This window comes from Homalodisca vitripennis, chromosome 7 (genome assembly GCF_021130785.1).
Source record: "Homalodisca vitripennis isolate AUS2020 chromosome 7, UT_GWSS_2.1, whole genome shotgun sequence".
Lineage (NCBI taxonomy): Eukaryota > Metazoa > Arthropoda > Insecta > Hemiptera > Cicadellidae > Homalodisca > Homalodisca vitripennis.
Window position 1 is genome coordinate 105522687 of NC_060213.1, and position 22959 is coordinate 105545645.

Sequence of the window (22959 nt, forward strand, 5' to 3'; positions counted from 1 at the left end):
TATTATTATACAATGCTCTAAGTATTGCCATGTCAGTGAGTGCAAAGTATATCTATTATTATACAATGCTCTAAGTATTGCCATGTCAGTGAGTGCAAAGTGTATCTATCTGTTGCTGGTCTATCATGTTTTACTTCTGTAGACAATAGTATTTGACCAACAAAGTACATATATGATTTGTGATATTAAAAATGATAACACGAAAGACATTTGTCATTGTAGATACTGATAAAGAATTATTATATTAATATTTCACTGTCATGCTAACAATACCCCTTGGCCATTACAATTTGATTATTATGGCCACGTTTGACTGTTTATTTTAACATACAGTTTCATCGACATGTAGATTGACAGATAATAATTATTTATGCATATTTAAAAAAAAAAATTCTCATTTTATATCCCATTGGGCACACAAAAGAGCATTAATTTTAGTGTAACTTTGTAAAACATTTATTAAACAAATTTTATACAGATGTTCTATTTGATATATAGTGTTATATACTGCTTCTTCCCAGTTTCCTGCAAACTGTGACGTCTCAATGATTGACACATCTCAACCTTTGCTCACTCATGCTGTCCAATTTCCTGGTTGATCGTTTCTTTAGGTACCCAAAGAGAAAGAAATCAAACTGGCAGTTCATTGCTACACATGTAGTGGGGTAGGTGGCATAAAATGCAGTCACTTACCTCCACTATATTGCACTGTAACGCAATATCAGGATATCCGAAAAGTTATATAACTTGAGGAGGGATATGTATAATTCTCGAGTTTGGTGAAATAGTTCACAAGTATTAGACAAATATTTGTTTATTACTTTAAAACATTAACATCAAGTGTTGAACTAATATTTCCACAAGCAATGTTTCCACAGTGAGTGGGGAATGGATATATCCTCTACTCAATTTGAATCTTAACAAATGTTAGAAGATTATACCCGCTAAAATCATAAACTTATTTTGTAGTTGTAAAGTTATTTCTCCAGTGTATATGCAGTTTTAATTATGTAATAGTGAGGTGGCTACACGAAGTACAAGAAAAACAGGTTTTAACGATAAGTAATTCGTGTAATAGATGAAGCAAGTACTGTATTATTGTCAATACTTGAACATAAATATATAAAATATAAATTGCAAGCAAAATAGTATTTACAAAACGATAAATTGTTAATTAGGTTATATATCTACGGTTTTTCAAACACATTATAGCAATCTGTTATTTGCATACTGCTGACAAGATGTTCACGAATAGATGTGCACCAATGTACAAACATAAACATGAATGTATGAATTTCAAGTTGAATATTGTTTATAAAATCACACTATTTCCTTACTTTGGTTAACTATCTCCAATTTTTCTATCTACTCCTACTAGGCAGGCAACATTGAATCCTTGCCAGTATCGAAGGATCACGACAATTGACAGACAACACTACACAAGACATAAGGGAGTTACACTTACCGTATTGTTGTCTGACCGGAAGTGATTGAATAGCAACACGACTTCTTTCCAACATATAGTTACACAGCAAATCTCAACAGATTTGAGTTAATACTGACCAATCCAAAACTTTCTTGAAGGTTCAATACGTTTGAGATAAGTAATCTCCACAAACACAAATTACATAGTGAGCATTTGGCAAATACAACCACAAGGTTTTTACTGCCATAAAACATATGAAAAATGTTTTTTTACATGTAAGTTGTATAATAATTTACTTTAATTATAATATTCATGTAAAAACTTTAAAAAATTACAAGAAAATTACTACACCAACTGTCAATACTGACATACTGAATTTTTCTTCACCGTTTGGGAAGGGGTTAATACATATCAACCGAATTCTCGTCAGAAGCGTTCAATAACTCACCAGTTTATTTCTTTTATTATATTCTTGGTATATCTTTAATTTCTTGATTAGTTACTAACCTCAGCTTGTCATTCAATACCAACTAACCTGCAGTGTTTGTTAAGAGGGGAAATAATAACTAACATTTGGTTGATTGAAGCGTATTTAACTGTTTAATGTAATGTTAAAATAGCATTATTGATGTAAACATCAATTCATTTTAAAGCAGCCTTAAGTAATAGGGATATTTTTAATTTTTACAACTGCAAACATACTTTGATTGATTTGTGTCCAGACGCTAAATGACTCCGAAGCCCCTGTGAAGCCTAAAGAAGTTCAACACGCAGAAAAAATCTATGCCACTCTTAGAGAATGCAGGGAACAGTCAGGAATCAAGAAAACAAGAGGTAAATATTTTTTATTTAATCCATAAAAAATTATGGGCATAGTAGTAAAATAAATGTAACCAGTCTCATATATACATAACTTTATCTCTCTGGTAATTGCTTTATACTAACTATAAGAACTTAAAATTATTTATAATTCAATATTATAGAACTCAATGTCTGTTTCCAAATAGTCTTAAAATATGTGTAACAACACCTGTGTTTAAGAAAGGTAATAAAAATAGCCCTGACAATTTCTGTCTGATAAGTTTAGTTCCTATCTTTAGTAAAATCATAGAAGCTTATATGTTGTCTGAGATTTTTTTATATTTTTCAATGCAATAATATGTTATATCTTTATTAGTATGGTTTTAGGATGAATCATTCTACAACATGAGCTCTAGGTTCTGTGGTTACAATTATTCTAAATAATTTTGAAAAAGGTAAAACCACTGGAATAATATTGATTTATGTAAAGCTTTTGGCAGCTTATCACATATTTTTTTAAAATAAAATATTAGAGTATTGTAGTATTAAAGGAAGCGAGTTACAACTTTTAATATCATATCTTACAAATAAGACTCAATGTATAAAATTGAACAATATACAATCTAATTTGAAAACTTAGGTTGAAAACAGTAGGTGTACCTCAGGGATTGGTCATTGGACTTTTTTTTATTCTTAGTTTATGCTAATGATTTGAGTAGTAATGTTATGTCAACATGTATTTTATATGCTGATGATATAAGTTTTATCAGCTCTCACATAAATGTAACACAAGCTTGTCCAATCCAGCTTGTCCTTGTGGCATTCCTTGTACGTACTTCATCCCTCTCTTTCCTCTCTAGCCTCATCCCTTTGTCATACAAGCTGTAGAAAGTAATCGAGCTTGTCCTTGTGGCAATCTGCAGATATTGTTTTTAAAATTATTTTGAGAGTTTCATTTTCATTTATTAATTTAGAATCATTTACTAACTCATAGTCATTAATCCTAGAACCGATGCAGCTAAGTTGTCTGAATAATATTATTAAGCTTTTTTTTTTAAAAAAAAATACATGTATATGTTGGACACAAAACGTTTTTGTATTGTACAATTTAAAGAGCATTAACTAGAGAAAGTGTTATTAAAAAAAGTACATACTAGTTTTTATCAATAAATATTAACTTGCCAAGCCATGTAGCTCCAATGTCTTAAAATGAGTATAATGAATACCAAATGAATGAGACATTGTCTGTTTTAGTAGGAAAAATTGTTTTAGATCCCTATATATGGTAAAAAATAAAAAGGCATCTAAAAAAATCAAATATGTACCTAATACATATATGGCAAAGACAAACTATCTGGGTTTTGTCACCAGATAATTTTGTTTACCAAATGCTATTAAAATCTTTACTAAGGCTTATAAATGTCAATAGTTACTAGCAGCATTAGTGGAGACTGTTCCAGAAAATATACAAAGTGCAATTAGTCAATTATAAAAGAAGATCGTGAAGGATAGTGTACTGATGTGTGCAAGTTTTTTTTTCTTTTGTATAATCATTAGTTTATTATTAGGATTATTTTTTCAAAATGCCTTAAAGCACATATGGAAACCCCATTACCAACTCTAGTTTTCCCATGGCTTTACTATATTTCTTTTATAGGAAGAGTTTGAATGGTTATTATTAAAAAAAACTTCTTTGGACACAAAGGATGGACACATAATTTACAAACATACAGGGTGGTGCAAAAGTCACTGGACAGTTGGGGAAAAAAGAAGAAAAATATAACAGCAAGATGTAGTACAATAGTTTTCGTCTGTGATGTTGGTATTACTAAATGTTGGTAATTATGCCTTTTTAAGTTGGCAATACAATGCAATGAAACGCACAACAATCGAACTAGTGAGTCCATCTGTGACACATGTTTAAAGCTGTATTCCCCGAATTATTATTTTTCTAATAGAATTTTTGTTAAAAATTAGTCGTAATGTTAACGAAAGAAGAAAGGATTTTCGCGTTAAAAACATTTTATAAAAGTGGTGCTACTGCAGTTGTTAATGAATGGGGAATACACTTTAGATCAAAACCACCATCTAGACAAACAGTGTACGACATACAAAATAGATTTGAACAACATGGATCTGTTGATGTAGATGTAGATTATCTGAACTTTTGGACTTTATAACTAGTAACCCTAAATTCTGTAAGTTGAAGATTGTTATCGCAGGTGACATAAATATTGATCCTAGAGTAAATAGTTCACAAACTATAAAGTTCATCAATATGCTTAAGTCTTATGATTGCTTTTGTTTGAATTTTCAACCCACTCGTGCGGAAGCGTGCTTGGATAATTTCATTTCCAATCTCCATCCAGCTACTTATACTTGTAAAACTGTCCAACCTCACCTCTCCGATCACCTTGGCCTGCTGTTGAATTTCGAACTTCCAGTTACAAGCTCACAACCTCGTAATGCGGGTGAAAAAATAACCTACAACTATAGACTTTTAAATGATGTAAATATTAATAGATTGAAGTATAGGTTAAGTAATATTAACTGGCCATATATTTTCTCAGTAGCTAATGATCTTGAAAGTGCCTGTTATTCTTTTCTACAGTCTCTGTCATTAAGCCTTGATGAATGTTGCCCTCTAGTTACTAAAACTAAAACTATTTCTAGGCCTAGGCCTGCCAAAAACTGGCAGGGATGCTACAGGTCAGGGAAATCAGGGAAGACAGGGAAAAATCAGGGAAAAAAACAGGACTGGAAATCAGGGAAAAGTCAGGGAATCCGGTCTCAAGTCAGGGAAAAGTCAGGGAATTTCGACGTTGGTCAGGGAAAAATATAAAATCCCTTTACACAAATAAACTCTGTAATTTCTTTGTGCTACTAATTACTTATGGTGCAGTGTTCTAAAGTATTTTACTTCTGTGTTGTAAAAGATCATTTAAGTCAATCTTTTTGTACGTATTAAATTGTGTTCACTTTATTTTTTGCTTTTTTATATTTGCCACCCTGTTAGCCTTCCACCCATTAATTGCCAAAAACCCTGGGGATTGTGTTGAAAAAAGTCAGGGAAAAATGAAAAATTTGGTCTGGAAATCAGGGAAAAGTCAGGGAATTTCATTATTGGACTCCTGTAGCAACCCTGACTGGTATACCCCTTTCTTAGGAAAACTTAGGCTATTGCTAAATTTAAGCCATCAAAAAAGCAAAAATGATCCTAGCCTGTTGCAAAATCATAGGAGAATCAAGAAGTTTTATAAAGAACAGATTGATATTGCAAAAAGGAATGCCAATGATAAATACATATTAGAATCTCGTAACCCTTGCAAAGCGGCTTGGAATGTCAATCAATGCTGAAACTGGGCGTAGTTTAAAAAACAATTGTCAGTCTAAACTTCCCTTTTCTGCCGATGACTTCAATAACCATTTTGTTAATATATGTAATAATGTAAATAGTAGTAATGATAATGTAAATACAGCTAGTGCCATAGAGATATTAAAATCAACCATCAAGAGTCCTCAGGTATTGCCTTTTAAGTGGAGTTATGTTAACCCTGTTGATATTCATAACACTGTATGTAGGCTAAGTAACTCTAAGTCTGAAGATGTCTTTGGATTATCCAATTTTGTTTTAAAGAAAGTTACAAAGGAAATTTTGTATCCCTTGACAATTCTTATTAATTGGATGCTCAGTGTTGGTGTTTATCCTAGATGTTTAAAAACGACTGTAACTGTGCCGATATAAAAAAAAGGCGATAAATTAAATGTTAATAACTACCGACAAATTGCTTTGGTGCCTGTTGTGTCCAAGATAATCGAAAGCATTATTAAATTCCAGGTTGAACATTATTTTGAGCAGAATTGCTTACTCTCATCGGAGCAATTTGGTTTTAGACAAAACCTCTCCACTGTTAAGGCTGTAGAAAACATTGTCTCCTATATTATTAATGGTTTTGAAAACAAAGAAGAGATATGCACTTTATTGTTGGACCTTAGTAAAGCTTTTGACATTGTACCTCACTCAGAACTTATTGAAAAGCTTAACCATTATGGACTCGGAGATGTTGAACTATCTCTTTTTAGTTCTTACTTGTCTGATAGGTACCAGTTTGTCAAACTAAGTGGCCAGAACTCTGATCTCAAGAGAGTGACCAGGGGGGTTCCCCAGGGCTCTGTCCTGGGCCTCTTTTTGTTCGTCGTCTTCATTAATGACCTCCCAAAATTTCTACCAAACAAGAGTATCTTATATGCTGACGACACTACTTTGATGTGTTCTAGTAAACTTCCTGAGCTTAATCTTGTTATGATGGACTATATGAAAGAGAGATCCTACCTTTGGTTTTCTGCAAATAGTCTAAGAGTTAATGAGGATAAGTCAGAGGAAATAATATTTAACCTAGGTGTCAACTCTGTAAATAAGTCTATTAAGTTGCTAGGTCTCCATCTTGACTCAAGGCTTACATGGAGAGCACATACTGATGCCTTGTGTGCTCGTCTATGTAGAGTTATCTTTTTACTTAAGAAACTTAAACTTTGTACTTGTTGTAATTTAGTTTTAAAGGCTTATTTTGCTCTTTTCCACTCTCACCTTCTGTATGGCACCCTTCTCTGAGGTGGATCTAGTGGTGCTAAAGAGGTTTTCTTGTGCCAAAAGAGGGCTGTGCGTACAATTTTTAATATTAGCTATAGTGACACCTGTAAACCATATTTTATAGAATATGATATACTTACGCTTCCTTCAATTTTTATCTTACAAATTTTATCGTATGTAAAAGAAAACTTAGAATTATTTAATTTAAGAAGCTCAGTCCACAATCATTATACTAGAAACCAACATTCTATTGATCAGACGTTTGCTAGACTATCTAAAACACACGGTGCATGTCTTTATTTAGGCGTAAAACTCTTTAATAAGTTACCATTAGTTGTAAGAGACATTTCATGTAAAGATTTTAAGAATTCAATGACTAAATGGTTAAAAGAAAAAGCTTTTTATTCTGTAGAAGAATTTTATTCCTGTAGTATAAGTGATAATTTATGTGCTCCTATATGTTGGTCATATTTATATATTTATTTAGGCCTACTAGTGCTATTCTGACGTTGTCAATACATTGTATGTGGGATGACAATAAAGATTCTTGATTCTTGATTCTGTTATGGGTGCACCAAGGTCTGGCCGCCCAACAACAGTCTCAACTGATGACAATTTATTGCGGGTATGTTTAGCTGTAACCAAAAGTCCTTGAAAATTGACCAGACGATTAGCATCTGAGCTGGATTTATCACGAAGGTCAGTGCAAAGAATGTTACACAAACAGAATTATAAACCAACTGTCCAGTGACTTTTGCGCCACCCTGTATATTCTTACTGTGCAATATGTGTTTGATTCAGATGGAAATTCATGTTTTTGAGAATAAAGTATTAAAAGTTAATGTTTACGTTTTGCTGCAGGTATCAAGATGCAAGGATATCTCTGCAAGAAGAGTGAGAAGAATAAGAAGTGGAAGTCTCTGTATTTTGTTCTCAATGTGGATGAAACAGATACTCACCTTTGTTTTTATGACAATCCCAAGGTGTGTGGAAAGCTTGCTAATAATTTTTACTGTCAATGAGATTTACTCTTGGAGTATATCTCCAAAAGAGTCTTTGTAAAATCATAACTGGAAGCATAGGTTAACTTTTTTGACATTATGTAGGTGCTGTTAAGGTATGAGTACAATGATGAACAGAAGGTGTTGGATAATTCTAAAACATTATGTTCATCTAAAAGTTTTGAGTATTTTGTACTAAATAGGACATTATTTTACACGTACCATTTAAAAAAAGTGTTAAACCTTTAATTGTAGACGAATTTAAAAGGTGTGTTACAAATGTAGATTTCTAAACTCTGTTCAGTGCATATTTAAGAAAACCCCATGTGTCATACACAAATTTTAGCTGTATTTATCCACATTTTAGACGTTGAGCCTATTTAAATAAACTTCATTATATAGGATTCAGTTTAAAAGAAATTTTGAAATGGTGTCGGGCAAAAGAATTGGGCTTTTAGTGGAATGTAGCATCTATGATAGTATACTCTTGACAGTTGGTAACCCGAGTGTTGATGTCAGTAGATTAATGTTGACATATAACATGTTTAGTATGAGTTTGCATTCATACATGAACCAATTTTAGATACTGTGCCATTTGGTGGTCAGGTTAAGTTACAAGCTTTTAAGAAAAAACATTACTATTTAGAAAACCATAAATTACAAATTGTCATATAAAGAACGTTAAACCCAATACTAACCCAATAGAAGTCTTCAAAGTCCTCAGGTCAAGCAGAAATTCTTATTTTAATACTTAAAATCATATTTTTTGTGTAAAAAATAAAAAGTTGACCAAAAAAATCACTATGTTCTAGTCTCTAACATAAATATAGTTCTCATTATTATTTGTTGCATTCAGCATTGTCATTACTGTCACTATAGTGAAACATATTTACAATTGAAATCCACTTAAATTTAAATATGTCTTTTAGTGTGAAAATTCTTGACACACGGTTCTTCACTCACTACACTGATAGTGTCTCTTCTTGCATATAAAACACATAATAAATATAATATAAAACACAAGAATAAAGGGTTTTATTACTATTTTGCATATATTTCTTACTTGAGTAAAAAAAAACAATGTCAACAAACTTACTTGCATATCCAAGAAGTCCATCCATCGGTAGTAAAATTAGGATCATTATTTCTGTCATCTTTGAATCATCACTTTTACTGTCACTTTAAAATCTGAGTAACTCTTCTAGCACTTGGTTGTCTTCAATATTGTCAGGATTCATTGTATTTACTCACAAAACAATTGTTGTAAACTAAGTAATATCAAGCAAAACAATAACAATGCAGATTACAAATTAGCAGAATGATAACAGAACACAACAAACGGCCGACACCATGCAACGACTAGTTTGTAAACAAACCACTTTTTTCGATATTCCAGATGACTACCAACAAAATTTCATAGATCATAATCCATAGATTAAGAAATAAAACCATGGGAATAGCAAATGACTATCAATGCTGAAGTCCAAATACATTTAACACGTTAGATGCCAAGCCTAAATATTCTGTTTTAGCGTTTTAGAGTGCCAAATTATCCGTGGCTAAAACTAGGAACTATTCATGTTTTTTCTGTTAGTTGGTCACTTACCATTGTGATTTGATAATTTTTTTGTATATATAACGTTTTTTACATCGTCGGTCATTCCTGGCCGACACGATCATTTACAGTTACATAGTACACTATAAAATATGCCGTCGGTCGTACATGACCGACACAATATTAGGTGTGGGATATTACGTTTTTTTGTGGTTGGTAGTGCAGAATAGCTCACTGGATTGTACTGCAGCTGTAGTCAGCTGTGTATTACATCACTCTCGGACGACACCTCACTGTACTTTCGCGCCTTTTCCTCATCAACCTGCTATTGTTTTGAAGCTTTAGCCTAGAAAGTGGAAGTGCGTTCGTAAAATGGGCGATCCTTTGCGACAATCGGAAATTGACAGAATAATTGACCTTCCCTCATCTCAAGGTGATTTATTTGCGGGATTAAGTGAAGATGAAAGTGTTGAGGACATGGACTATAGTGTGGTTGACGACACGGATTCAGACCCTGACTTTCAACCAAGTGATGGCTCGGACGAAGCTGCTGAAAATGAGTTTATGGTTGCAAACGAAGACACAGACGCCGATGTTGATAATACCATAACGACAGTTAACAGTACTCCTGACGAAGGTGACAATTGGCATAGTTTTGAAGGTAATCTTTGAGTTTAACTCTAGGCCTACATTCAAATTTATTACCACTAATGATTCAAAACCGATCGACTTCTTTGAACAGTGTCTTAATGCCGATGTCATTGATCTGATGGTCACAGAAACAAATCGGAATGCTCACGATGTAATTTCTAAATTACGATTGAGCCGTAAGAGTAGGCTTAAAGATTGGCGAGACACCAATCCAGAAAGAAATGAAAAAGTTTATAGGCCTACTTTTGTACATGGGCCTAGTAACACTTCCCCGAATAAGTGATTATTGGTCCACAAATGCTTTATACAGCTTCTAGGTGCCTCAAAAGTAATGAGCGAAAATAGATTCCCAATTAATTTTAACGCTTTTGGCACTTCAATGATAACAACAATCTGCAAAGAGATGGGCGTATCGGCAAAATAAAACCCTTGCTTTCTATTATAAATGGTATGTTTTTTTAACCTAAAAGAAGCCGAACAAGACCTTGTCATCGATGAGACAATGATACCATTCCGTGGTAGGTTACTTTTCCGCCAGTACATACCTGGCAAAGCTCATAAGTACGGTATTAAAATATTTAAACTTTGTGACAAAACTGGCTATACTTATGGTATAAAAGTTTATATGGGAAAGGTACCGTTGCTGCAAACAGACAACTCAGTAGCTACCTCTGTAGTAATGGAGCTCATGGCAAAAACCATTTGAACAGTGGCCACAACCTATATGTTGACAATTATTATACCTCTGTTCAACTAGCAAACTCTTTGTTATCGAGACAAACTCATCTTTGTGGAACCTTAAGACGAAACCGAAAGGGCATTCCAAAAGACTTGACAAAAGAAAAAATCCAGAAAGGAGAAATGATTTGTTTTAGAAAATGATGAAGGGGTCCTTATAACTAAGTGGCAGGATAAACGAGAAGTTTTAATGTTGTCAACTGTGCACAAAACCGGAATATGTAGAAATTCCATCCAAAAACCCAGACAAGCCGTCTGTTATAAAGCCACTTGTTGTCACAGCCTACAATAAGGCTAAAGTAGGCATAGATCTTTTCTGATCAGATGTCTTCATACAGCACCGCTGTGAGAAAGACTATGAGATGGTACCACAAAGTAGGTGAAGAACTCGTTCTTGGTACTTCTGTGTGTTAACAGCTGGTTGGCATACAATACATTTTTGAAAACAAAAAAACCTCCCAATGCTAAAAAGAAGCACTTAATTTCGATTACAAAATTCAAAGAACAGCTAGCTTGCTCCTTAATGTGTTTTGCAGGAAACGCCACGCATTCCTGAAGTATCAAGGACTGGGCATCACTATCTAACATCATCTGCTATGGTTGGAGAAGGTGCAAAAAAACACAGAGTTAGGAAAGTTTTGCAAAATGTGTTATCAAAAACTGTCCGAACAGAGAGGCCGCAGTGTAGCAAGAAATATGACAAAAGTCACTACTACATTTTGTAGCGTGTGTCCTGACAAACCATTTTTATGTGAAACATGTTTCAAGGACATTCACAAATGAAAAATTTACTATGTAATACAGAAATGACATTAAAATTAGATCATTCATTTGTGGTAAGTTAACAAAAACCTTATGTCACAAAGTGTTAATTATATTTGTAATTTAGGTATAAGGAAGCCAACTTTACAAGAAGCTATAAGAAAGCTTGTAGTAATGTTCTGAATTATGTATGAATATTTTATTCCTGACAGTATAATTCTAAATAATACTGTACATTATGATATTCATGTAAGTAACCTTCTCGTTACAGATTAATAATTAATTAACACTTTTTTTGTGTGGTAATAATAAAACGTATATTTTATTACAGCATAATACGTATATTATTTTACAAACAACATCTTTAAATCTTAAAAAACAAGAAAAGCACCATACAAAAATTGCTGATTTCCTTTAAATTTTATAATGCAACACAGGGTAATAGTATTTGCTATAATCACTACTATTTTTACAATAAATAACAAAAATTATGTTACACCAAAATTACAAAAACATCTGTCGGTCATCTTTGGCCGACGAGATGCTAAAAGAAATACTCTATCTTTCGAGCCATATAACAGCACTTTATTGTAGCGTATCTGAACTGAAACAGTGTTCTGTAAATAGCCAATGTCATTCTAGGTCACGTAGTTTTGATAATTTCCGCTAGAGTGTAGTGCATTATACAGGACGGGCATAATGGTTGTCTGTTGCGTAGCAACGCTGTCGGTCAGGTTATGGCCGACAGTTATCTGTACAAACATCATAGGCGTCGGTCAACTCTGACCGACTTGGCATTTAAAGTGTTAAATGCATTTTTATTTCTGTAAAAGTCTGCACTGGCAAAAGACGTCAGTTGTCTATAGAATTCCATTGCGAGACGTCAAATGATGTCGGCAGTGAAAGTGTTAAGAGTTATTTGTAAATTGACCTTGAGTTTTGTACCGTTATTTAGTTGTATTATAGCTCAAAACTTTTCAAACTCGATTAATTACTACTACGAACTCAGACATCTCCAACTTCATGTGTTCGTTTATTTGGTACAGTTTTTCCCCTCAAGAACAATCTTAAACTGTATGCACTTTTATGCTCTAATTTTTATATTGTAGTGTTATGAGAGATGATATATTTTTTAAATATTATTAACACGCATAAAAAATGTATTTTCTTGAGATTTTTCAGAATAAACTGTAAAACTACTTTATTTTTACTAAAAAATCATTTAGATATAATAAAATCTTTAATCAAGACATCTCCCATAATTCTACAACTAAAAATAAGGTTATAAAAGTGCATGAGGTTAACATTGTTCTTATGGGACAAGAATGAAGATGGCCACCAGTACAGCAGCCGGCTCTTAAGCCTAAGAACTAAGACTCATTAGAAAATTACATTTAAACTGGAATACTGTAAGAGAGATGTTTTTTTTTTTCACAAGTAAAAGCTAATGTCTGTATGCTGTTCACAGAGGACAAAACCTAAAGGCCTGATAGACCTGAGCTGTGCCTACTTGTACCAAGTGCATGACAGTGTGTTCGACCGGCCTAACTGCTTCCAGCTAGTGGAGAGAGCACTGCCCTGTCTCGCTACAATTACCTACCTCTCCGCCAATACTTCAGACTGTGCTCAGGTAGGTTTACCAAGTACATGACAGTGTGTTTGACCGGCCTAACTTTTCTAAGTTTTTTTTACTATTTAATAGTCATCTGGTTTTGTCATTTGAAAACTGGAATTTATTTCCTTGATTTAACCCTCTCCAGGTGAATTACCATGACACACTTCTGGTGCTACTGGACGTTTGATTGGGCCTCTCAGTCATAGAATAACATACTCGCGTTTTTATTATTTTATTAACGACTCTGAACAAAACTGTTGCATATTATACAAGTATAAAAACAACTTGTCAGTAAAACAGTAACTGCTGGTAGTTACACAGATCTAACAATGCTGTAGGATAGCAAAATTAGTTGGAAGGAATTTTGATGAAAAAAGGCTAAATCAATGTCAATGAAGAGGTCAAAAAACTTTTCGTATACAAGGGCTATCCAGAAAGTAGATTATGTTTTGATATAAACAAAAACCAAAGTGCAAGAAAAAATGTTATTATATACATTTATAAAGTGATACTAAAATATTATTTTTCAACATAATCACCATACAAATTTAGTCACTTATCATAGCAGGGAAATAGTTTTGAAATTCCTGTGTTATAAAATTCTGCCATCTGAGACTTCAACCAGGTAGTCAAACCTTCCTGCAATTACACGTAATCAAAGGGCTGTGTCACAAGCCAGGTCTTCATTGCTGGAGACAGGTAGCAGTTGCTGGGTTCAAGGTCCGAACTGTGAAGCGGAAACACCTCCCACTTAAAAGTATCCAGAACTTCTAAAGTCCAATTTGCTGTGTCTTGATTTTTGGTACCCATCTTGCTAAAAATTAAAGGTAACTTTTGTGTATCAATTTTGTTAAACAAACTCCTTGAAATTTGAGAAAAACTATGTGAGAGTTCTTTTATTGTGAATCGTTGACTTTAGAGACAATTTCATTGGTTACAATGCTTGGCCGTCCACTTTGTCCACCATCATGCACATTAGTTCGACCATTTTTAAACCTAAAGCACCACTAACGCACTCCATCTTCAGTAATCACATCTTTCCTATAAACTTGACAGAGTTGGCAATAAATCTCAATTAGTTTATTGTCCTTAGCCAACAAAAACCGTATTACAGACTGCACTTCACAACTCGTTGGATTTTAAATTGCTATTGTAAAACAACAGGAAGCGACAGAAACTCTCACTAGCACGGCTGGATAGCCACTGAACGGAGAAATGCCCTGACATCAATAGTTCGACCCTAGTGGCTACAGAGAGGAACGTAATCTTACTTTCTGGAGCCCTTGTATTACTCTTAGATTCTTAGATAGCATCACTAAGCATAAAACATGCAAGGATAACAGTACTGTCAATAGATATTTCTATTAGCAATTCAAAAAGTATCCGTATTAATATCAGGACAAAGCAGAGCGCTATGATAGAGTAGTTGGTGACAATCAGTTCCATCAACCTGTCCAGGTGATTGGAAGCAAGTTTTTGAGTTAAAAATCAGGGATGAACTGTTACGATTACATGTTCATGTTGAATAATTTTGTGTGTGCCAGATTCATAATCTATGGAATATACAGATTGCAAAAATTGACAACTCTAGGGTTTCAGCATGTTATTTGCAATTTATAAACATTTTAGTAAACCTCTGTACAAAGGCAAAAAATTGGCCTACCACTCAGAGGAATTTTGACTGCCGCCTTTTCTAGGGTTAAATCAAAAGGATGCCTATTGTGAGCAAAGAATTTACATAGCATTTATAATTCGGTGGTGATCATCCGAAATCTGAATCAATGGCTTCTGTAACAAGATTGCAGGCCTTAATACATGTAGGCTAATCCTTTTTGTGCTTGCTGTGGATGGTTGCTGCTGTACACATTCATGACATACTCGTGTTTGTGGTGATTGTTCTTTCCCATTTTTTTTTACAGAAAGAATTTCTTAAATTTATCCTAGTCCATATAATGTATAAATCTATGCAGGAACTCACCAGTCAGCTAATACAAGAGGACAGAGCTCATATACGGTACTCAGTTCAAGGGGAGGATTACGTATCTTTAATCTGAGTTGAAAGTAAAGATCTATAGTTGTTTCAAATTTAATTTTGTGTCAGAATGGCATATTTATATGGGTTACCAAGACTCTCCCCTTGTTTTTTTGCTTGAAAATTGAAATTCTAACAATTTGAATTTGTATATAAATGTACATTAAAAGCAACCTTTGTCGTTCTGCAATCAGGAAAAATATTGGCGACAAGAGGCAAAGATAAAATTAATATAGCATGACAAAGACTAAAAAAGATAGATAATTAACATAACTATAAGGGTTATACAGAAAGTAAGCTGGTTTGGTACTGCACGAGAAGTAGTGGGGATAGCGTTGCCATGTCGACATCCGTATATGCTGAGCATTGTATGTTGGTGGGATGCCCAATCAAAACAAGAATGCCATAATAGAAAATCTCATATGAAGTGCATGGTGTTATAAGACTTCTTTGGGCAAAAAATCACTTGGAACAGCAAAGATCAATTGTGTGCGATTTATGTCCCAAACATTTATAATGAGTGGAGGTGTAGTCAGTCAATGGATACAATTATTTATTATGGAAGAACAGTAACAAAAGGAGTAGTAGGCTTTCTCTTGTCAGTGAAGATTTACTGAACAAAGTGATGAAAAAAGTTCATGAGAACCGTTGCTTCAAAGTGTTGGAAATTTGTAATCATTTTTCTGAGCCTTTAACATCAATAAGATAGTGACAGAAAAACTAGGCTACCACAAGTTTTGGACTCGTAGGGTACCCTGTCTATCGATAACCATGAAACATGAGTTCTCCAATAAACTTTCTTCTCGGTATGACGCTTGGTCAAGATTTAATGGGATGTCTGTTGTCATCCACATACAGCCCGGACTTGGCTCCTAGCGGCTTTCACTTGTTCCCGAACATAAAACGGTGGTGGTTTTCATCTCAGTGGTTTGCCATGACGAAGAATTTCAAAGCGGTTTCAAAACAGGTTGGCTACAATTATTCACAGGTGGCCGATTGTTTGACGGAGGGTATTTCAAAGACTGTTTAGAGATGTTACAAGTGCTTGAATCTTTTTGATGACAGTGGAGAAAAATATAGAAAAGTTGCAGTTTTCATGTGTAAAAAATAAAACTTTTGTATCTTTATTAATTTACTTTGTATTTAAAAATGGAGGTTACTTTCTGGACAACCCTCATATAAAGTGTATGAAATTGTTAACAAGGCACTACTTTCAGCGGGATCCATACTTGTTATTTATAATTTTTAAATAGTAAAAAATTCTCCCTGTGATCAAATTAATTGTGAAGCATCAAGAAACATTGATATCCAAATCTGAATGTAGTGTCAAAAATTTATCGTATTTTACTGTTATTAGATCAAATATTATAAGAAATGTATTTAGAAAAGCTGTAATTTTTAAATGTAATCGCTTAACAAATGTAAGTGTTGACGTATTTTAAGCTGTAGTGCCCCCAAAACATTTGTTATTAACTAATTTATTGACATTGCTATCGTGAAGAATTTGTGCTTTTTATTGATATATTTATCTAATATTGATATATCACTGTCAAGGAGGTAATCACTATTGGATACTGTCAAGAAACAAAGAATTGCTATGGGAGGAGTTAAGCAATGTTTACTGATACTTCAGGCTTTTGTACAGTTCTAAAGCACATATTATATAACCAGTTGTGAGTTACAAGCTTGTATTAAATTTTACTTTACCTATCTTTATTTTTCACAAATATCTAAAAAAGGTTAGGATTCTATTACAGGATTTAGTTTTGTATTTAAAATATCAGTAGTTTTACTAGTTGAAAATGCCAGAATCACTAAATAAAATAATTTAATTGTACAATAATGTTGCGGTTAAGAGGTGAATTGCAAACAGCAAACGATTTGGTTGTCTTCAAAATGTTTTGACATTAATAGTGTGTTGGCAGGACTGGATCAACGCCTTGAAGCCACTCTGTGTTACGCAGATGACCAGATCACCAAAGGTCCAGCGGCTTAGAGAATTACGATGTCTCCAACTCAATATCATTGATGCTCACAGGTATTTAACTCCCCGTTCTCGTTGGTGGTAGCGGTTAGTTACTAGATGATAATTATTTTTCATTCGTGTTGTGATTCGCCAGTGGTTTGTTACAGATTTTTGGCAGTTTAGTTGTCGCACAACTGTTTTCCATTCACCGTTTAAGATTGGAAATTATTAGGAACTTGTACATTGGGTGAAGTTTATAATAATCTGGACCATATTCAAGAATTTTGTTTAAAATTCATCATATTATTATTTTATAACAGCATAAATTAAATTTATATAAAAGTAATAGTGAAGTAATTGTATGATACTAGAAGTAGAAAACAGAACATTAAATAGGAGGAAGCTAGATTCTAACAGTACTTCTACTTAGCACCAATGTATTGTGTGAGGTTTGCATAGTAAGTTAATTTCCATACTATATAGCCCTAAACTGCGGATTGACTAATAACAATAACTACGAGTTGTCCTGTCTTCTGCTAGCCATAACGTTATGTCATCTTTAATATTCGTGTGTTTCTCGTACTGCTTATTTATTCGTTGTGTTTGTACTGTGTTTATGAATTTTTAACTATGACAACTCCAGATGAATAGTTCTCGTTTTTAATATTTATTGACACCAGAAGATGACTTGTTAAAAGTTGAAACTACAGCAGTGAATCAGTACAGTTTGAACTGTTTGATGAAGGTACATTCACACTAGTACATTCACACTTAGCCTATGGAATTAGTATATATGGTGCAACGACAAAGAAAAATTTAGACAAAATTTTACGCCAACAAAAGAGAGCTCTTAGAGCAATGTTTAGACTAAAAAAAACAGAATCTGTCAAAAATTTGTTTTCAGAACACAAAATTTTAACTGTTTACAGTCTATACATATATGAGACAGTGATATATATATATAAAACAAAATGAGAGAAATGCAAAACCTACAAAAATTTTACATCATTATAATACTAGATTTAAAAGAAATGTCCCTCAGCACAAACTAGAATTTTTCAAAAAAAGAACTGATTTTATGGGCCATAAATTTTTAACAAAAATAATAAATGAACAAAATTTTATTAAAATGAAAAAAGAGTTAAAAATATATTTGATAAATCTGGCTCTGTACTCCCTTGATGAGTTTTGGGAGGGAAGGTAGATTGGGAATGCCTGGTATGTAATTTTAGTATTTCATGTATATAAGCTTCTGGATTGTTTATTTCTTATTACATTGTATAATTTTAATTTTGAATGACATATTAGTATATTGTAAAAAACTTATTGACACTATTCATGTACACGCTGTACTATGTACGAATAAAGAATTTTTGAATCTTGAAGGTACATAGTTATTGTTACTAGTTGCATAGTAAGCTTCCATTTTAAATCAAGCACAAATCACATGGTTTCAGCATCCAGGATGACAATAAAATCAAATTCAGCCAGTAATGTATGTGTTATAGGAATTGTTACCAGGACTCTGGGACTTAGTACCTTATTAAATAGGCAGAACCTATGCACCCATATGGACATTAGTAAAGTTTTAAAGTCAAAATTTCTTTATTCCAGAACTTACAATATGTAAGCACCAGATGTGCCATAAAATTTATTTTAAATTATTACTATGCTTATTATTATAACAGTTTCAAAGTATAGTTTTTTTTTTTTTTTTTTTTTTTTTTTTTTTTTTTTTTTTTTTATGGGAAGTGTTCTAAGTTGCATTGGCATTTTTTTATTGATTTTTTAAACTTTTTAAGTATAAATGGTCTAAACCATTTGCAAAATTTGACCTACTTGGTAATTGAACATGTTACCTCTCATTTAAAGAGCCACAACTTTATTACTAGGCTATCATAAAGATGATAACCAAACAAAATATATGCTGGTTAATATTAGGGTAAAATTAAAACATGTACAGTAGACTTAACCGGCCTCGGGTCAACCGGCCGCCGCTTTAACCGGCCACAAAGCAAACGATGAGTCATCGACAGGTCACAACTCGAACGGCTATTATGGGACGGTTTAGACAATGCCTGTTCAGTTGAGCAGGTGGTTCCGAATGTGATACGTACAGTTAGTTGACAGTTTTAAGTTGTGCAGTTTAGTGTTGTGTTGTAGTGTTTTTAGGTGTGCAGTTTTTATTAAATGAACTAAAAGTTTGAATGATTATATACTTTTATTTAGTTTAAAAAATGAGTGAAAGAAAACGTAAAAGAAATGTTTTAACTGTAAAAGAAAAGCTCGATGCGATCCAGCGAATTGACAAAGACGAATCAGTGAAAAAGATATGTGATGAACTTAACGTCGGGAAAAGCACTGTCAATTATTGGCGACGTAATCGCAAATCCTTACAGGATTTTTGCACTAGTGTTGAAACAGAAAAGGTGTTGACGAATCGACGAACATTAAAAAAACCAGCAAATGAGATGGTTGACGATGTGTTATGGCTTTGGTTTATGCAGGAGCGGCGAAGAGGAACACCGATAACTGGACCACTTTTACAAGAAAAGGCAATGTTTTTTCATTCGAAACTAGAAAAACAAAATAACGCAGAGTTTTCAGCCAGTGATGGATGGTTAGGAAGATGGAAGAAGCGACATGGAGTAAGTTTTGTAAACATTTGTGGGGAAAAAATGTCCGCAGATATCGTTGCAGCAAACGAGTTTGTAATCAAACTAGGAAAGATAATTGACGAAAATCTTTCACCAGAACAGGTTTACAACGTTGACGAGACTAGTCTGAACTTTAAACGTCTACCACAAAAAACATTCTCTGTTGAGAATGAAAGTTCAGCTCCTGGATTTAAACTTAACAAAGAACGGGTTACACTCGCCTTATGCACAAATGCTGCAGGATCACACAAGCTCCCACTTTTGGTCATTGGGAAATCCCAGAAACCATGAACGTTTAAAAACGTAAATGTTTCATCGCTTCCTGTGTTTTATCGTGCCCAAAAGGCAGCATGGATGGATGCCAATATCTTTAAAGACTGGTTTGTGAATGAGTTTGTTCCAAAAGTAAAAAAATATTTAACGGAACGTAAGTTACCTGAAAAGGCCATTCTAATCTTAGACAATTCCGGCACACACCCACCTGATCTTGAATGTGAAGAAGCGCCCAGTATAAAATTGGTTTTCCTTCCAGCGAACGTCACAAGTCTCATTCAACCTATGGACCAAGGAGTCATAGAATGCTTAAAGAGACGTTATCGGCGCAAACTGCTTTCAGAAATTTTGGGGAAGATGGACTCGGCAATGGAACTTATATCAGCTGTTAAGCACTTAAATATTAAGGATATTATCTACATGGTCGCAAAGGGGTATGAAGAAATGCCTAGCACAACATTAAATCTTGGAGAAAAGCCTGGCCAGACATAGAAAACGTGGTTGCTGACCCAGCTGAAAATGAAAATGAACGCCCCATTTTAATAATTGAAGAAGATAACAACACAGCTCTACTTAACGACTTAAGGGGACTCGGATGGGCAAAAAATCTTTTTTTACCGAAAATTTTTTTTTGTGATTTTGTATTCCCTGTTTCATTCTTTTTCAGAAAATACTGCACTTAAGATTTTCTTATGGTTATTTCTTTTTTTATAGCTGTTTTTCTAAAGAATTGCAAAGAGATTTTGACGTGCAAGTACCAGAGAGCGATGGCCAATAAGGAGGCCTATGATCATAAAGATCATTTCCACCTGCCTAAAGTGGTAATGGACAAAATAAAACCAATATTTAGGGACTTGGCTTCACCAGACCTTCTAAGGAAATGTTTACGGAGGTACACAAAACCCCAATGAATCTGTCAACAACCTAATTTGGTCTCGTCTTCCTAAAAATACATTTATGATAAGGTCAACCCTTGAACTAGGTGTATATGAGGCTGTTGCTTGCTTCAATCAAGGTAATATTGTGAGATGTTTAGCTTTAACAATTAGGCTACAAGCCTGGCAACAGTTTGGTCAGACAAATGAAACAGAAAGATGAGATCCGAATCCGATAAGCAGAAAATGCCATCGAGAAATTAGAAAAGAAGTGCCGGCAGAGGGCAAAATTAACCAAATTAAGACTGGAAGAGTTGCTTGAGGAAGAAGAGGATCCAGATAACCCAGCATATGCCCCTGGACACTATTAACTGTAGTTTATTTTTGTATTTTTATAGAGTTAGTTACAATGAACTTCAAATGCGTTTTCTGTAAAACTATGTTTTTTGTTCGATAGGTACACTTTTCTCAAGAACTATTATAGGTAGCCTGTTGATTCTTTTTTTAATTTGTTCCCTAAGTAATAATCTACATTTTGAATACATATTATTGCCTTATGTTCAGTACTTAATTTTATACATCAGAGTAAATTGTAATTTTTTATGATATTTTTTGTAGAAAAAGAAAAAAAATGTCACACGTTTATATGAAAAGATTTTTTATAACAATGTATTCAAAATGTTAAGAAAAGTACAAGGAGCAGAATAAAAAAAGAATTAACTGGCTACCATTTGTAGTTTTTAAGATAATGGTACCTAAAATTCATCAAATTAACATTGCGGGGATAGGCCCATCCGACTCCCCTTAAGAAAATTGAGTACTAGTGATGATCATCTTGAAGAAAAAAATGTGGGAAAAAGCACTTCAGTTGGCCGCAATGTATATTGAGCAGCAAGACATGTCGACAGCTGTAGATGTGATGTTCATTAAAAAGTGGAGAGACTATGCCTTCATAAAGACGATGGAGAAGAAAACACAAAAGAAAATAACAGATTTCTTTTAGTATCTACCGGATATTTAATGTATTATTCTGTTTCTGTGTCTAAAATTACCATAGTTCGGAAACAAATTGTAAGTTTTACTTTTATATTTTTCTTGTGTATGTGTATTCTATTGTTATTATGTATTCTATATGCCACTGTTCTTTAAAATATTAAAAGTAATTATGTTTTCAGTAAAATAACCTTTTGAATTAAATACATATTTGTGTTTTTACCGGTACAGTATTATGTAGTTGGTATGTATACAATATACCAATTAAGGTTTTGTTCGTCGGATTAACCGGCCAAACTGCTTTCCGGCCGGGGGTTCGGTCCTGTAATGGCCGGTTAAGAGGTGTCTACTGTAGGTGCAAATAGTAAAATTTTAGTAATTTCTGCAAGTAGTAAAGAAGCATAGTTCCTTAGACATGCGTTTGATGTTTAATAAAAAAAGAAACGGTCCCAACAGGTGTGATTGTATCCAATTTAATCTTCTAGTTCCATAACTACATAGTTTGTTTTATATATATATATATATATGTCAAAAGCTTTACCGAGGTCAAGATACAAATGCTCAATTGAAATAAAATTTATGTGAGCTTACTTCTTTAAACTTTAGGACTTACGTGGAAAGACAGTTCAGAATAAATTATTCAAAGATGTTTTGGAATCAATCAATGAGACTAACATTAGCTTTCCAATAATGACTTTTTCTCATAATTTTCCTTAATTTCTTACAGCAATAGCTATTTGTGTGTATATTTACAACTGATATCTTCAGTGTTTAACTACATCCCTGTATTTGATATCCTTGCAGGTTACCATCCAAGGTGGTGCCCAACCCATTCTGCATACTCTCCCTGAACCAAGTGAAGGTTGCCAGGACTAAAGTTAAAACTGGTCCTGATCCTGTGTGGGACGAGGAATTCATTTTAGAGTAAGTTACCTGTGAAATTGAGGGACATTTTTTTATCTCTAGTAATTACTCAAATTGGTCATTACCTGTATTGGTTGGTATTATGATGTGTCTGAAAAA

At 33.5% G+C, this 22959-nt stretch overlaps 1 protein-coding gene across 4 annotated transcripts in view; it reads left to right on the forward strand.

Annotated features, from left to right (window-relative positions):
• Positions 1-22959, forward strand: part of LOC124366136 (ras GTPase-activating protein 1) — an 83044-nt gene that overhangs the window by 24673 nt on the left and 35412 nt on the right. For all 4 annotated transcript variants that reach the window (XM_046822438.1, XM_046822439.1, XM_046822437.1 and 1 more), the window contains exons 6-10: positions 2149-2260; positions 7680-7801; positions 12994-13155; positions 17098-17210; positions 22741-22860. In XM_046822438.1, coding sequence (XP_046678394.1) covers positions 2149-2260; positions 7680-7801; positions 12994-13155; positions 17098-17210; positions 22741-22860 — 629 coding nt within the window. The remainder of the gene's footprint in view (positions 1-2148; positions 2261-7679; positions 7802-12993; positions 13156-17097; positions 17211-22740; positions 22861-22959) is intronic.